The sequence below is a fragment of the Triturus cristatus genome, chromosome 11 (genome assembly GCF_964204655.1).
Source record: "Triturus cristatus chromosome 11, aTriCri1.1, whole genome shotgun sequence".
In the NCBI taxonomy this organism is placed as follows: domain Eukaryota; kingdom Metazoa; phylum Chordata; class Amphibia; order Caudata; family Salamandridae; genus Triturus; species Triturus cristatus.
The window spans coordinates 1,157,680,859-1,157,698,645 of record NC_140594.1 but is presented as its reverse complement, the minus strand read 5'-3'; the positions used below and the strand labels follow the sequence as shown (position 1 = coordinate 1,157,698,645).

Sequence of the window (17,787 nt, the reverse complement as noted above, 5' to 3'; positions counted from 1 at the left end):
TGTTTTAGTTTTTACTAACACTTAGGGTCCGATTCCGATCCCGCTTGGAAGCACTCCTGACTGCATCCGTCAGGAGCGAGTCCGAGTCGTACGTGCAATTCTCGGGCGACTCGTACAGCTGTATGAGCAAGCGAGTACAATGCGAAAATCGCCTCGTGCTCCAAGCGGCTCCTACGCGTCAGCGAGCCCATCAGGACAACTCCGCCATGGCCGACATGCACAGTGCAGCGGGGCGGATTCTCGAACGACCAAGTACGATGCGTGTGTCGAGCAGCCCGATCGCGTCAGAGCCTCCAACTCGAAAAAACTGTGGGAAGTGGACTTCGGGGGTCCGTGTCGGGTCCCTCCCTTCACCCTGGGCTGTATGACTCGATCACTGGGGGGGTCCCAAGGGTCCCCCTACACATGCCCGCACGGTGCAGGCGGGACCGAGTCGTCCCAGCAAAAGGGGGCGCCCCTGTCCAGGACGTGCTTTTTATGTCTATGGGAGCCTATGTACGCAACGTATACCAGGCTCCTATTGACTTCAATGGGGCTCCGAGCGACCCGAGTGCATCGGCGCTGCAGCGCATCGTACTCTGTCGTTCGGAGCCCAGCAGCCTGAGTCGCTCGGAAAGCCCTACGGGTACGAGTCGGCCGCAGGGCTTTCCCAGCGAGATTGTAATCAGGCCCTATGTCTTAGAAGTGCCACTGATTCATTCTCCTCATTTGCAGAACTTACTTGTCTGTTGGTTTCTTAGTTTGTCGCTCCTTGTTTAGGACTTTAGTTGTCACTTGGATTGTGATGAGAAAAGCTTTTAGTTTATATGTTGCATTTGATGTCTAATAATAAACAGTAAATCCATCTGCAGCTCTTACCTCCTCCAACATCCATGTGTGTGTGTGCTTCTGCCAGATGTGCAGACCTCTGACCAATGTCATAGCTGCACAACAACAATGGTTCTGTTGGTAATGCACCATTCCTTTGCAAACAACAACTCTGTCAGAACTTTAATTATAATAAGTTGAATCAAGCCATAAATGCAAACATGGAAGCAATGGAACACAAAACAAAAAGGCGGAGTTGAAGATACTTGCAATAGGTAATATTGATATAAATTCCAGCATTCATATACATTTGCACATTGTCAACAAGGCTGTCAAATCAGGGTGCAGTGTAACAGGGTGTGTATTCAAAGTGACATTTGGGTGCTCAGTAATAGACGTGCAGTGCATATATATAGTGGAACTATGTACAATTTATACAGAGGAGGGAAAATGAATAAAGATGGTCAGAGCTATAGGAACGCAATGGCTCTGGCAGGTAGAGCAGTTATTCATTGATTTTCAGCCAGAGTCTTGGTGGGTCTGAACCATGTGGAATCATTGACGTTTCGACCCTTACAACGCACTGTTAAGTTGTCAAACAGGTCTTCATCAGGACATGAATGGGAGACAGCCCAATCTAGGTAGCCAAGGCTTCCTTCGGAATTGCGAGCAGCCAGAGTATCTATGAATGATGGGGGGCTTACCCATCCCCCAGGTTCTGAGGGACACAGGGTTACCCCATTATTGTTTACAATGTCATAGTAGTAACACCTGGGGAAACAAGACCTTACGCGTGACCATCACGTTGTTACACCTGTCCCCCTCATTCAGGTAATTTACCACAGGTTGAATGACAAGCACTCGCACATCTCTCACTGATGTGGATGGCATGGCCCTACTTCTCATTATCACTTGGTGAGCTTTTCCTAGACCTGTCTGCTTTAGTCCTTTTTATGTGTCCTGCTCAGTTGTGGCAGTGATGTCAGGGTCCTGTGGTGAGTATGGGGTCTGTAGAATATTTGCCCACTCGGAGTCAGAAGAAGATGGAATGTCTTGATATTACAATAGCTTGACCTGCTGTCAAGCTTGGACTAAACTGTTAAAAGTCTACTTGAAGTTACCTCTAAAGTAGTAAAAAGATAAAGAAGGTACAAGTTTGGGGAGTCAGTTGAAAATTGCCCCTTCCCACTGATACTGCTTGTGCCTTGAGTCTGGGGAGAATTCCTCAATAGAAACACTGGACCTCCACTCCTGACATCATGATGAGTAAGAAATATGTTCTGGTCTCTGATCATTTGTAACTGAACCACGTGCATTCCTTTTTTTCAGTGAGCTCCACTCCTCCGTGGCCAGAGCTGGCCCCATACAGACCCCCTGCACAGCTCCTCTCTCCACCCTTGTTCTTCTCTGTGCTTTTCAACATTCTTTGGGGTATCGCTTCCCACACCTACGCCTTCCTCATGGTGCAGGAACAGCCCTGGTACAGCCCAGATGACGTCTACAGGTACGGTTTTCTGTTCCAGTGTTTTCTGCTTGTAGTTCCTCAGCTGATGATAAATCATGTACTTCTGATATTTTGAGGGTGCTGCGCTTTGCTTCTCTCACCACAGCTGGCACCTTTCCCAACATAATCCAATCAGATGGATGCCTACTCTTCCGAAAGGTTTTTCATCCACATGTCACTAGCTGCTTGATCTCAGCGTGACTCCTAAAACAGTATGTGCTACAAACCATACATTGCTTATTTATAAGGAAATTCCCACACATAGGCCCAGATATATGGAGCCTTTGTGTTGTCCTTGCGTCACGCAAGCCGACGCAAGGACAAAATAAAAGCTTCAGTGACGTTTACAGAGCCAAGCAAGGCATGATTTGTGTGGCCTTGGGTGACTTTGTAAAAAAATGTAATGCGAGGCAGCTGCTTGCGCTGCGTTACATTACATTTCAACTTTTGAGGCGTGCTATGGGTGGAGCATGGGGGTTCCACTCCACAAATACAATCCGGCCTGTAACGCAGGCACCCTTGCGCTGTGGGGGAGAGGTGTGGCGCCGCGGCCGGGGCGACTGACTCCGGAATCTGGGGATCACGGTTAGATCGCCGGCAGCAGGTTAGCCCAGCACCATGTGACTCTGGGCATTAGCTTGCTTAATCTTCCCGACGACCCCCAGCGCCTAGAGACCCTTACGGGTGATTGTTTGCGCTTTACAAAATGTGGATTTACGCCATAGGCTGCACACACAGTGCACCAGCGTAAGGAGAGAGCAGAAATGCCCATATCTTTGAAAATATAGAGCATTTCTATTCTCACCCTTTGACATAACGCAGTGCAGCAACGTTGCTTGTTGCCCTGCGCCGTGTGAAAGTTTAGTGAATGTACCTCATGGCCAATCAGAACACTCTATTTTCTAAACTTTGAGTCAAGGGACTCTCGTGAGCCTCCCGAACCCAACCATCCAGATATACAAATATTCTTCTCCCTTAATATCGCAAAAACAACTGAACTGCGTTACGCCAAATCACAATAAACGCGCTTTTTGGACCAATATCTTCCTACTAAATATGGTGCAAGTCTGTTCAGCTGTTTTTGAGGTAGAGCTGTTAATACAAAGTCTGTGAAAAATACATGGGGAGTTTGTGCTTTGGGATCCCCCCTTTTCTTGGTCCCCACTTGACGGATCACCCTGAAACTTTCCAAGCACAAATAAGGAGAAACCTTTTGGGAAGTTATGTAAAGATTCATCAAACAGTGCTAAAGTTATTAGCACAAAAAAAAAAAAACATTTCCTTTTGAAACACTGACCTAACTGTAACTACCCAGAGGTGACCCCTACTGGGTAATGTTTAAAAATTGTATAAAATATGTAATAAGTTAAAAAGAGTAGCAAACTAATACCAGTGTACATGTAACATACATATATTAACCTTTTAAGTGCAGCGGATAAACAAATGGCCGACGTCGCACTCCCTCCCTGTGTCTGATGTCCTGATGGAAAAGAGCTTCCCAGCAATATGAGTCTTCATTTTTTAAAGGAAATGACAGAGCGAATGGCGCAGTGAAGTCGTTTCTATGAAAGTAACTCCAAAATGAGACAAGCGGCTAATTTCACTGAATCGGCATTTGGGGGACATAATTCAGCCCCATTAGTACCGATTTAGGCAAGGGAGGCAACATAGGAAAGGGTAGAATCTCCCCTTTCCAATGATCTCTCCCTAGTAGAATTCTGCTTCGGGGTTGATGTAGGAGGGTGATCCTCAACCAGGGTTCCACCCACTAAACACCAAGAATAGAATTGTGGTGGGGGGGGGGCCTGCCTGGGCATGGGCCCGGTGCTTCCATCCCACAGCAATTCCCTTTAGACTTTATGCCCCCCGGGAGAGGGTAGATGGGGGTTTTGCCCCCAATCTGCCCCCTCACGGATGCAGATAGCCCACTAGACACCAGAATATGTTGCCCTTTAGTATTTATTTGGGGGGGGGGGACCCCCTCTGGGCATGGATCTTTGCTCTCCCCTTCCCCAGGCCCTGTAAATTGCTCTGTCCCTCTCGAGGAGTTGGAGCGTTCACCACCAGTCTGTCCCCCTGGGCAGGCAGAAAGCCCTCTGGACACAAGGGAATTTAGTGCAACATTTTTTTAGTGTGTTGGGTGAGTGCCTCCCACAGGATGGTCCTGTGCCCCCCCACTGCAGGCCCCTCAAGTAGTTCTGCCCAGTGGCCTAGCTAGATGTTGTGCCGCCCATGGCGATCCCTGCATTTACTGCCTGACAGCAGCATGTAAGAGCGGGCGGGGGTGATGACCATTCCTGCGACGGCTGCAGGTAACAGCAGGGGGACACGGGGGGTGGGGGGAGGCTGCCGTCCCCAAAAGTCATGCTGCCTGATGCGGACCCCCCCACTTGCTACACCACTATTTCTGCCCCCCCCCGGGGGTGTGGATGGGGGTGTTGGAGACTCCTGGAGCCTGGGACAGGGGGAAGACAAGGCCTATTCCGAGTGGGGCTGCTTCCCACTCAAACAAATACTGTGCGCTCTATAGCCTGGTGTAAAGTAAAACATATATATACTGCAAGTATTTTTTTGTGATGTAAGAAATGTATATGTTAAAAAAACGAAAAAAAACATGATACGTGCAAAACATATTAACAAATGTATGAATAAAACGTATATTAAAAAATGAAAAGGTACTTTTTCTTTATTCCACAAAACACTGCACCACTGTCAACTACAACCAAAACAATAAGAGTACTTTACTTACCAAAAACACACATACACGGCTCAGTGATTCCAGTACACAAAACAAAGTGAATACACTAAAGTTAAAACACTAGAATATAATGTATTTATTTAAAATACTAACACACTAAAAGATATACTATACTATTCCCAATCCACTCTTACCCGCCCTTAGGACATTGTTAATGACTGAGGGGTTTAGATTTACTCCTCCCGCTCCATTCCAAACCATTTAGAGGAAGATGTTGGACACTGAAGGGGTTCGATTTCCTATTCCCGCTCCAATATAAACCTTCTAGTGGAAGTTGTTGGACACTATAGGGGGTCAATATTGGCAAATCCAACCCCCTGCCACGGATAAGGTACAAATGGGGCCACCAATGTGTGGTTGCTGGTGAATGTTTCATTGATTCATATTTTATTTTCCTTTTTTCAGTGCATGTTATCCAGGAAACACGACGGCTAACATCGACCAGACGAGATGGGACCGTGAGCACAGCGGGAAGAGCAACACAGAAACCTATGACAGCGCAACGTTGTATCTCCTAACATCCAGCCACCTGGTGATCAACGCCTTTGTGTTCACCAAAGGGAAGCCCTTTCGCCTGCCCTTGTACCGCAACTGTAAGTACTGTGGACGTGTCTGTGGGACAAAGTCCTGGACATCAAATGTGCTGGAAGGTGATATCAGTAGTAGGGCTCTAGATTACCTTACTCTAGTAGACAAGTCACTTGGAATGTCTAGTGTTTTACATCCAAGACGGTGAGGGATAATTGTAGCACATTGTGTCGTTTTGTTGAGCGTTGTCTATGCCGTCATTCGAAGTTACAATGACCAGAGAGCCTGCCGAGGCCCTGACATTTCCCCGGATGGGCATGAAGATGCAGTTTGACCAAAGCAAAGCTTAAGGCTAAGCTATGGGCATTACCTGGCAGTTTGTTGTGGGCATTACATGGCAGTTTGTTAGCATCACATGGCCGTTTGTTGTGGGCATTCCATGGCCGTTTGTTGTGGGCATTCCATGGCCGTTTGTTGTGGGTATTACATGGCCGTTTGTTGTGGGCATTACCTGGTAGTTTGTTGTGGGCATAACATGGCACTTTGTTTTCGCATTAGATAGCAATTCGTTGAGGACATTACAAGGCAGTTTGTTGTGAGCATTACCTGGCAGTTTGTTGTGGGCATTACCTGGCAGTTTGTGAGCATTACATGGTAGTTTGTTGTCGGCATTACATGGCAGTTTGGCATTACATGGCACCTTGCTGTGGGCATTATATGGCACTTTGTTGTGGGCATTACATGGCAGTTTGTTGGGGGCATTACATGGCAGTTTGTTGTGGGCATTACATGGCAGTTTGTTGGCATTACATGGCAGTTTGTTGTGGGCAATACATGACACCTTGTGTAGTGTAGTTCCAATAGAACCCTTCATGCAGGACCTACGCATCTGCGGATAACAAACTGTGGGTCTGGTGGCAGACTGACTCTGTACACCTCCCGCCGAATATGTTAGCCTGTTTTCACATTAGCTAGCTCGTAGTGCTACTAGAATCTCCTGTTATCAGAGAGATTCATTTTTGCAACCTCAGAACACAATAACCTCAGACTCGTGGAAACAATATACTACTTTTCACCCAGTCACTTGTGCTTGCTTGTTTTGCTCTCAGAGAGATACCCAGAAGAAACAGTTGGGAGTGTTTACAATAAGAATTTATTGTACCTTTTTCTTCTCATGTAAAACAAATGTGCTGCTACAACTGTAACACAGTAGCAGAGATATAGAACCAGCAGTACAGTGAATAAAAAGGAATAGTATTGTTCTACCATTTTTCAATAGTCATGAACATATACATGAATAAGAAATGCATTTATAAAATAAAGTGCGTACTCCTAAGATGCCTGTCTAGATGTACCTGAGTGTACCTAGCATGTAAGTTGGTGCAAAAAAGCTACGAAGCCTAAAATCTAGGAGCCAAGAATCCCGCTAGGATTTAGTCGAACCTCCATACCTGAATAGTGAGAGTGTGGGACTTCGTCCTAGACCTGAGTTGGACACCCGGTCAGGGATAGTTAGACCACTGTCAGCAGGAGTGATGGCATGTCAGAGCTGCAGCGTCTCTGGTCAGTGTGTCGGCCTTGAAGTCTTGGTTCCCTCCTGACTACTGATAGCAAGAGGTGCTGCATTTATACAGTCTATGTACGTGTGTTACCCCTTGTTCAATATGAGGATGACGTTGGGGATTAAACCTTTGTGCGAAGATAGAAGAGGTGAAGTATGCCCCCCTGGAGAGTGTACTCATAAAGTATTCATATGTGCTAAGGATGGCATCTTAGCAATATCGATCGGGCAGAACCCACACTCGTCATCGAACTAGGTGAAAGGTTTAGTCCTTATAAGGCGTTCACTCCCTATAAGGCATTCTTTCCTTATTTGGAATTCTGTCCTTATAAGGCTCATTCATATGAAATGAAGGGGAGATGATGTAGGGAAAGAGTACGATTCCTCTAAACCTTTATTAAGGGACCGATATGAAATATAACACTTGCTGTGGGCATTACATGGCAGTTTGTTGTGGGCATTACATGGCAGCTTGTTGTGGGCATTACATGGCAGCTTGTTGTGGGCATTACATGGCAGCTTGTTGTGGGCATTACATGGCAGCTTGTTGTGGGCATTACATGGCACTCTGCTGTGATATGCAACACAGACTGACTTTGTGTCGCTTGTTTTTGATCATGTATTTGTGATATCTGATCACTTGTGAATGAAGAACACTCTTTTGAGTGGATATTGGTAGTGCACCTGATGTCTATGACTATTGTCCTAGTTTTCTCACTTTTGAATAAAGGGGGTGGGTTGTGCCTCCTCTTTGGGTGCACACCGAATTGTATATTGTTGTTACAATTGATGATTTGGTTGTTTCATTTGTTTCTTTGAGTGCAAACCAGCTGTTACCGCATTTTGTTATTTCACATTTTTCAGCCCGACACAGCCAACATTGCACCACACAATGTCTTTTGAGGAAATTTGACAGATAATAAGGCTTCCACCAAGGTATACACTTCCTCGGAAGTACAAGATATCTATGGTCTTATCCGTGAGGTACGTACATTTGGCACTGTCCATGGGCCAGTCACTCAACAACTACGACAGCTCGAATACCTCATACGAAGGGAGATCAACCAAAGGTTGCATGCCACCACGTTGATTCAGTATCACTAAGCCAGTAGGATACCAAGGGGATTTCGTCTGGCTATTAAACCTATGATGTTCAAAATGAACAAAAGATTTATGGACTAGTGGTATGCTATATTAAATAAGTGCTCCCTCGTTTTGATACTACTCATCGTTGAAGAGCTGTCTTCGGTACTCGTGGGTCTAGAACAGGAGATTCAAGAACTGAAAGAAACTCTCATTCACAACATGGAATCAGACAACTGGGAGTCTACCTTGAAGGAGATTAACACCACATTGGGCACATATGCAAAGGAAATTCATGAATGGAATGTGCACAAATCTAGGAGGGACACCACGAGTGAATCAAGACAGAAATTTCTGGATCGAGGTTACCCTGTTGGAGTAGTCGATGAAGCCGCAAGATGTGTCCAAGGTTTACAAAGAGTCTTTGTTGAAGAAACAGAACAAGGAGTCATCCAGTAGAGAAGTTTTTGTGTCTACCTACTCCACTTCATCTCCAGCTATCAAACGTGTGATCTTGAAACGATGGGAATTACTACAATCTGAACCAAATTTCCATGATATCTGTAAGGATCCCCCCCCCCCATTTTTGCCTATAAGAGGTCACATTACTTGAGAGAACTTATTTCAAAGTCTGACTCTGGCACGCCAGTGGTACACAAGGGCATGCGTAAATGTTTCGATTGTTCCCATTGCAACAATATGTTGGTCGGAGATTGTATTTCTCATACTTGGTCCGACAAGAATATCAGATTGAATTGTACGGCAGATTGCAATAGTCATTTTGTCATTTATGCGATTCAATGCCCTTGTGGCATGTATTATGTGGGCAAAACAGAGAGAACTCTACGTACACGCATCACGGAGCATAAAAGCCGCATCATAACTAAAACCACCAGCTCACCACTTGCAGTTCACTGGCATGAACACCACCACACTATAGCTCAACTTAGATTCATCATTTTAGAAGTGGTGATGCTACAGGCTGACAGGGATAGGTCTAAACATCTGTCTCAATGTGAAACATACTGAATATGATTTTTGGACACCCTTGTGCCAAAAGGTCTGAATGATCAACGTGAATTCTCCTGTTTTCTTTAAAAAAAATTGTTTGTGATATTATGCTGTAAACTTTAGCCGGTAACTTGTTGTCACTTTTGCACACACGACATTTTGTGTCATCTGGTCTTAATTTTTGCTAACCACAGTAGTTTTCATCCTGTATGTGAGCTACCACTTGTTCTCATGATCATGTTCCAAGCGTGTTTTACGGCAACATACTGCACGTTTTATCTGTTATTCGAGCCAGGATTTGTTTTTGTGTTAATGAACCTGTGCTACACATTATGTCTATTAGGTGTCATCATAAACTTTTCACAGCGTGGATGGGTCACACGGATGTTAGCCACCATCCGTGATTCAGGGTCACTTTCTGTCCAATGGACCCTTGTATGAGCAAGTAACTGTCACCCAAGATTTTCAATGTTTGAGAATTATGCATTAAGGTAGTGATAGTTATGACATTATGTCGCAGGACGTGGGGTCCTACTTGGTGGAACTCGAGTATCGTCAATTCATGATTCGAGTCTCCATTTGGGTTTTATTTTGTATTTTCGCTGATATGTAGTTTTATCAACATTGTATGTGATACTGTACACCTCTGAGTTTGTTAAACGCGGGTGTTTCTGCACCCTGTCATTCTTCACTGGCATAGCTGAACTGTTGGGTACATTATCACACATGTGCATACTTTCTGTATTTCATTTACCAGGATCGTTGTTCACATTGATTGAGTTTTTTCATTTATGGATATTCGTGATAGTGGGTATTGCTCATGATCATTTTCTCTTTTCTAGTTTTTTCTCTTCTCTTTATTGCTAACCTTTCTGTTCAAATACATGCACTGTGCCTTTAAACCAGCCCTGGGCGGTTCCTCGCTCCAGGTTTCATGTTCAGGTAGTACACAGGTGTGCGTACTTGCTCAGATCAGCGTCGTATCCCTGACCGCGTTTATAACAGTTACGCAGCACTGGGATCTGTTTCCACGTTGGATATCACGAGTGTTTCTGGCAGCGGTTAGACTTTGGGTTTAGTCCTGCACTAAGTTTCATCCATGTACTACTCTTTTTAGAGTGTTTAAACCATTACTTCCTCATATTGTAAGGCACTGTGCGGCAGATTTACAACAAACTAACGCAGCACGGTGCAGCAAGTCATTTTGCTGCGCCGTGCTGCGTTAGTTTGGACAGCACATATTTACAAAAATATGTCGCATCTCTGTGCTTCCCCTGCGCTGGCTCACAAACTGTGCCGGCACCCTTGCACCATGGTGCAAGGATGCCTGCGTCGTGGGGAGATTGTTTTTGTGCAGGAAGGGATACCTTCCTGCACAAAAACAATCACAAGAGGCCTTTTCCTCTGTCAATGCGTGCTGTAGAATGCAGCAGGCATTGAAAGAGGGAAAAAACGAGGAGAAATGAAAACATTTCTCCTCGTTGTGCCTCGCTACGCCACCTCTAGGGTGGCGTAACATTCACACGCATTTCCAGATTTACGATCCCTCGTAAATCTGGATATGTGTCTTGTTCCATGGGTGTTGTGTGGGAACACCCACAGCAACACCCATGGAACGCCCCTTCAACACACAGCGCTGCGTGTGAAGGGGCCATATTTACGAGGAGAGGAAAAGTCACGCAGGGTGGCTTTCCTCTCCTTTTAAATATGGAGGAGCCCCCTGCACCACCAGTACGTCACAAAAAGTGACGTATTGGTGGCGCAGGGGACTTGTAAATCTGCCCCACAGTTTCTTTTTGTGTAGAGTGGTTATCACATTCTGCACTGACCGCGCCTGTCGCGCCTTTGCAGCATTGGGAGTTACCGGTTCAGTTTTGGTTATTACGAGCATGCTTGGCAGTGCTTGGAATTTGTGTTCATTCTTGCACAGAGTTCTGGTGAGTTTTATTCACACTATTCTCCTTGTAGAGTTTCTTAGTCATTTACTTCCACGTTAACTGCAGTTTGAGGCCTTGCATTTTTCTTTGTGTACTGCAGTCATCACACTTTGAAACTTTCAGATTATTCTCAGTTGTCTCCTAGTGTAGGCTCAAGGTAATTGTGTATGATATGCTGTCAATTCGCGGGTTTTTTAACGTGAACTCTGCTTTCTCTTAACGTTGCATGCTATTCTTTGTGAGAGCACCATTTGGATAGGTGTATCATCACATCTGCATGTAAATTTAGGTTTCTTCTTGGACCTTGATAGCTGTTGTCACTCTATGGTTTTTACCACATCGGATACGTGCTTGGTGAAGGCTTTATGATCTTGGTTTACTCCCTTTTTCCTTCTTTCTTCTCATTTAGGGGCTCATACAATCTTCAACATGAGGAGCTTATGCACTAATAGTTCTGGTTAGATTTTTTAATAATTTTTTTTACAATCTTTACTTTCCAAATGTTCTCCTCATGGACGTATATGCAAAAAGTTCGCAGAGAATGCATTTTGATATTGTACTCATTGATTTGTAGATTCCCCTGATGAAGGGCAGCTGTTTATGCCCGAAATGCATTGGGATTTGGTTAAAACTCGTGGGACCTATGCTATTATCTTTCAACGCACGTGAATGAAGTTTTCCCTCTGGATATGCACACGCCTACTCAATAAAAATGTGAATGAGCTACAGTCAGCTTTCCAGAGAGCACTTCATGATGGACTTTGTATACATTTGAATGTGGGCTTTGGATTTTTATTTTTGATAATGTATTTGTGATATCTGATCACTTGTGAATGAAGCTGAAGAACTCTCTTTTGGGTGGATATTGGTAGTGCACCTGATGTCTAGGACCTTTGTCCTAGTTTTCTCATGCTTGTTAGCGTTTGGCATATGTCATATCCCCGTCAGTGGCTTGTGGCTCTCCATGTAGAAAGAATGGTTTGGGCAAACAATGAAATCTCATAATGTGAAGGTGGCATCGAAACTTATGGTCACGGCTGCTGACGGAAGGACACTCTTAGTGCTTCCAGCACCCTGTCCTATGCCCCTGTGGTGTGTCACTGGGGCCTCAGAGTGCTGACACTGCAACAGGTGGGGAGTTTTCAGAGCTCAGAGCAAACGTATTATTTAGAGACCTTGAATGTCATGCTATATAGCTCTTCCATAAGGAAGGATACAATAGATTTAATCTCTGCCTCCAGGATGATTGACAGGGGCAGATGATCTGAGTGGACACCTCTCGAGGTGCTGAGTGTATGCCTAGACCGGTACTTTTCAGAGCCACCTTATGAGCCGTTCTCAGATAAGACAGGTCTGGTAGTAAAGAGCACTCCCCATGGGACATCATCATTTTGAGTGAACACAAGATAAAGTGAGCCCCTGCCTTGCTAGAGGACCCTTTGTGGATCGAAGGACTGGAAAACTTTGGCCTTACTACTGTGTGAGCCACAGGCAGACAGGTCTCCTCGTGAGGTGCAGGGGAGGCAGACAGTATGGAGAGGAGTCTTTGGACGTGAAGCTTCTTCGTGTGGGCAGTGCACAGTGAGACACAAAGACTTTTACCCTGAGTGGTCACTTTCAGGACATCAGGCTGGATCCAAGTTAATCATCTCAAAGCTTGGGACCTGCTGGAAGACTATGTCCCACAAACATTGCCACATATCTCACGGCTTCCAGGCAAGAGTTTGGATGTAGCTAGACACTTACATGTAAGCAGATTGGATTTAGGAGGCATTGACCTCACAGCTGCTCACACATCGCTTGCAGCCTCACCATTATTGAGACACTGCCCCAGAGTAGGTAGTCAGCTAGATATTTCAGGAAAAGGAGGGGGAGGGGTTGCAGAGTGTGTGTCTGCGTGTGGGTGTGCATGCATGTGTGTTAGTGGGTTGGTGTAGTGGTACATGTAAGCATATGTGACCATCTTCCTGGATGGCCATGGCTTTAAAGATTTAGTTTTTGCGATGCTATTGCAGAGGCATTACACGGAAGCCCCCAGTGTTTGTCACCCAGCCTATCTCACCGTGTGGGTCACTTCACGGCCGTGGCTGGCTGACCTGCAGAGAGGCACAAAAAATATTATACTATTCACCAAAAAGAGAGCTATTATTCACAGCTTCATGAGTTGTCCAGGTATTTTCATGTTCCATGGACCATGTTCTGATGTATTGATTGTGTCCTTCCAGACTTCTTTGTAACCGTGCTGGCCCTTGAGGTTGCCATGACAGTCTTCTTCATTTTCGCGGACATTCCTGGTCTCTACAGAGCGCTTGAGGTACGTATGGCAAACAGATATGTCTCAAATGTTAATAATGTTTTACTTGGATAATGAAGTGCACTGGGGCTGTGGTGGAGGGCAGTTCCTGTAAGCACACAAGCCACAGTAAGGTAGCATGTCCACAGGGAGGGGGTGTAGAGAGGAAAGAGGCCTGGAATATAGGAACCTCACTCTAGCCTCACCCCCTCAGTAGATCACTACGCCGCCTGTACACCTGAACTATTGATTATACAAGTGTGTAAATTATGCAGGAATAATAAACAATTATCTTTTTAGGCCTTGCTTGGCACTTTGCTGTCAGACAAGTTCATGTCAACACAACAGCATACACGGGGGTCCGCGAGTCAGCCCGCTTCAGCCATCTGCTTTGTTGGTCCTTCAACCCTTCCAAATATGCTGTGTCCATCAGGTTTTTGATGAACCCTACAAAGATATGTCTTCCACCCCCATTCTTCTATGTCTTCCACTTATTCTCCTTGGGGTCGGGGAATGCTCACTGTGTATCCTTGTAAGGTCCGGACAAGTCTTCACGCTGTAGGCTTCGGTGCCCCGAGTCTGTGGTGGAGGTCCAGCGCAAGGGTCCAGTTGCTGCTCCCGCATCAGATACTTGAGTCCTCAGCTCCTCTGAGGATTCACAAAGTTCCCCTGGACAAAGGGAACAGATGTTCCTGCATTCAGTGGGGTTTGTGACCCAAACATCTGGCTCCTCTGAAGCTCTACAGATCTCTGAGGGGTCTGATGGTCAATGGACAATCTGTATAAAGTCCCTGTCAGATTAGACCTTCAAATCCCACACCACCTATGCAACTATCGCAAGACCTGCTGAACAGATGACACCTCAGGGCTCTGAGTAAAGTTCTTGATTCATGGTATACTTCAGGCCAGCTGTTTCCATGCAGCAGACACCAACAATTACAGTGGGAGCTAAAGGGAACAATTAAACTTTGTGGAGCCTGCCCCCCCCCTTTAAATCTTTGCTGCCTTCTTCCCTACACTGTCTCACAACAATGTGTGCTAAACCCAGCACAGAGACATCAAACATCCTCCCATCTCAAGACCTCTGCGACAACCTCGCCAACTTCTTCCACCGCCGGATCAGGGAGATCTACGACAGCTGCGCAACCCAAGACTCACCCACCACACTCGCAACCACCGCACCCCATGGATCCAGCTCCCAGCAGACCTTGACAAACTGGACTACCCTCCCCTCTGACTACACCTTCAGGATCATGGAGAGCATCCACTCCGGAGCCCCCTCGGATCCCTGCCCTCACCACATCTTCAACAGAGCCAGCACCACCATCGCACCCGAACTCTGCCACCCCATCAACTGCTCCACCGAGACAGGAACTTTCCTGGAAGACTGGAAACACGCAGAGATCAACCCCCTACTGAAGAAACCTTCTGCTGACCCAACAGACCTAAAAATACAGATCCATCTCTCTGCTCCCCATCCCAGCCAAAGTCATCGAGGCAGTCATCAATGCTCAACTCTCTGAGTTTATTGAAATGAACAACATCCTGGACCTCTCCCAATTGGGCTTCAGAAGCAACCACAGCACTGAGACAGCTCTCCTCACCACTACAGACAACATCTGCACCCTCCTTGACCGAGGCAAGAATGCATCACTCATTCTCTTGGACCTCTCAGCTGCCTTTGACACTGTCTCCCACCACACCCTCTGTGTAAGCCTCTTCAACGCCGACATCCATGACAAAGCCCTAGAATCGATCCGGATCCTACCTGACCTCCACCCTCTTCAACACCTACATGGCCCGCTTGCAGCCATCGTCAGAAGCCATGGACTCAACATAGTTTCCTACACTGACGACACCCAGCTGATCCGCTCCCTCACAGACAAACCCACAGCTGCCAAGAGCAACTTCCACAACGGGATGAAGGCAGTCGCCACCTGGATGAAGGACACCTGCCTCAAGCTTAACCCAGACAAGATTGAAGTCCTCTTCTTGGACTCTTCCCGCTCTGCCTGGGATGGCTCTTGGTTGCCCATAGCACTACGAATCCGTCCCACACCCACAAACCACGCACAAAACCTCTGTGTCCTCATGGCCTCCTCGCTCTCCATGAACGGCCAAATCAATGCCGTTTCATCCTCCTGCTTCCACTAGCTCCGCCTCCTTTGTAAGATCTTAAAGTGGATTCCAGCCGAGTGCAGAAAAATGGTCACCCATGCGCTCATCCACAGCAGACTTGACTACAGCAACGCACTCTACACCAGCACCACCTAAAAACTCCATACAAATCTGCAGACCGTCCAGAACGCCTCTGTCAGAATCATCCAGAACATCCCATGCCCCAATCACATCACCAGCCATCTGAGGGACCTTCACTGGCTGCCTTATTGCAAAACAAACCTTAACCTTAGTGCCAATATCGGCACAATTCCCATCCCTCCCACAGGAAAACATGTCATAACTCAGACACAACACATTTTTGGTGGAGAAGCTTGCTGCAGGTTTATTAACATAACAATATGTCAACGTGGTGGGTTAACTTACGGGCGATCCCAGGGCAGGCGGCCCCTCGCCTCCTGCCCCCTGATGAGCCATAAAACCCGGTGGCTGCGACCAACAGGTGTTTGTCCTTTTGGGTGAGGGGATAGCCCCTTCCTCCGGCGGACCACCAGTCCACCCCTTACTCACGCCCCTTCCAGCTAAGGGGGGTGGAGCGTTGCAGGCAACCCCCGTAGGACTAACGGGGCGCTGTCACTCCTCCAGGATCCCACGCGAGGACCTCCCTGGGGATAATTGGCTTTAGCACCCTTACTGTGCTCCTGTAGAGGGTACCCCCATCTGTACCTTACAGCCTTTGGATCGCCCTGTAACTCCGCCTGCAACGCAAAATAAAAAGGGTTTAGTTGAAACACATCCCCCCCTGCCCGTGCGCCGGGAAAGCGGTGGGAGGGTAAACAGCGTCCGGGCAGACCAGCAGGAGGGGCACCGTCGGTCAGCAAAAGAGGTCGCTCGGACGGCGGGAAAGGTTTAAATACCTTTCCCCGCCCCCCCCCCCCCTCCTGCGGGAAGTGACGCTGCACCGAGGGGACCCACCAGGGTCCCCTGACCACTACACTGCTGGCGACAGTGCCATCCTGTGGCACTAAGGCTGGCCGCCCTCTTAGGAGGGCCCCCTGCGTGGCCCCGGGCAGCCTGGCATAATGCCAATATCGGCACAATCCCCAGCCCTCCCACTGCAAAACATGTAATAACTCAGACACAACACATTTTTGGTGGAGAAACTTGCTGCAGGTTTATTAACATACAAAAAACAGCGTAAGAGTGTATATGGAAAGAGGTACAACCAGCTGGTTGGACTCTTAAATAAAGCTCTGAGTGTTAGTGAGACAAAATCAATCTGATATTGAAAATAAAACCCTCACTCACCAACATAGTTGGTGACATGCTTCATCATGGGGTTTTGCCAGTGGTGCCTTGTGCGCCTCTGGTGTGCTTCGACGCCTTTAGTATAGCGGAGCAGCTATATTCAGATTAGAAAGTGTAGTGTGTGATAAATCAAGAGTGAGTTAAAAGTCATATGGCGTCTGCCAGAAAATTTTAATGATGGCGTCATATGAACAAATTAAAAAGGTGGTGGATATCAATTCCTGAACTTTAAATTGGTCAGGCCAATCCTGTTTATGATCACATGGTCAACATGTTTCAGCTTATTATTGTGTTTCACCAAGCTTTCATCAGGACCTAATCATGAGAAAAAACACCTTGGCGGTATAAGCACGCTAAGGCTTATCCAAACCTCAGGTGTGATTGAACCGATACACTCACGGTTACATCAGGGGTCTTCCGCTAATTCGAGGGCAACCTCGTCTATCTGTAAAAAATGTATGTACATTAGAATCAACATACAGATATTAAGTATACTGTGTATATCAGAAAACAAGATCAAGTATCAGACAAACACTCATTCATATTGTCCCTATGTTTTTACATGGCTCATAATATAACACGGGGCAGTCCGTGCGGACAAGAACTCAGTTTCTTTTAGATCATCCAGACAAATCTGCAACCAATTAGGAGCAAACAAACATTTGAGCGATTCGCTCAAGAGTTTGGGTATGTAAAAATTACTTATTGACTGTGCGGTGATCTCTTTTAAAATTTCTTGGCACATTCAAATGTATGTCGTTAGGAAGGGGTAATGGATAATCCCCATTATTTCGGCATACTTTGGAAAGACGAAATCAAAACCACAAAAAAATTTTTGATTTAAATGAGGCTTACGTAAATGGAGACGAGGAAGTGCTC

General features: G+C 46.4%; 1 protein-coding gene across 1 annotated transcript in view; it reads left to right on the top strand.

The window, feature by feature from the left end:
- LOC146788631 (putative cation-transporting ATPase 13A4) overlaps positions 1-17,787 on the top strand; it is a 404,095-nt gene that overhangs the window by 359,266 nt on the left and 27,042 nt on the right. The window contains exons 26-28 of the mRNA XM_085635803.1: positions 2,137-2,311; positions 5,475-5,662; positions 13,415-13,503. Of these exons, the coding sequence (XP_085491929.1) occupies positions 2,137-2,311; positions 5,475-5,662; positions 13,415-13,503 (452 nt within the window). The remainder of the gene's footprint in view (positions 1-2,136; positions 2,312-5,474; positions 5,663-13,414; positions 13,504-17,787) is intronic.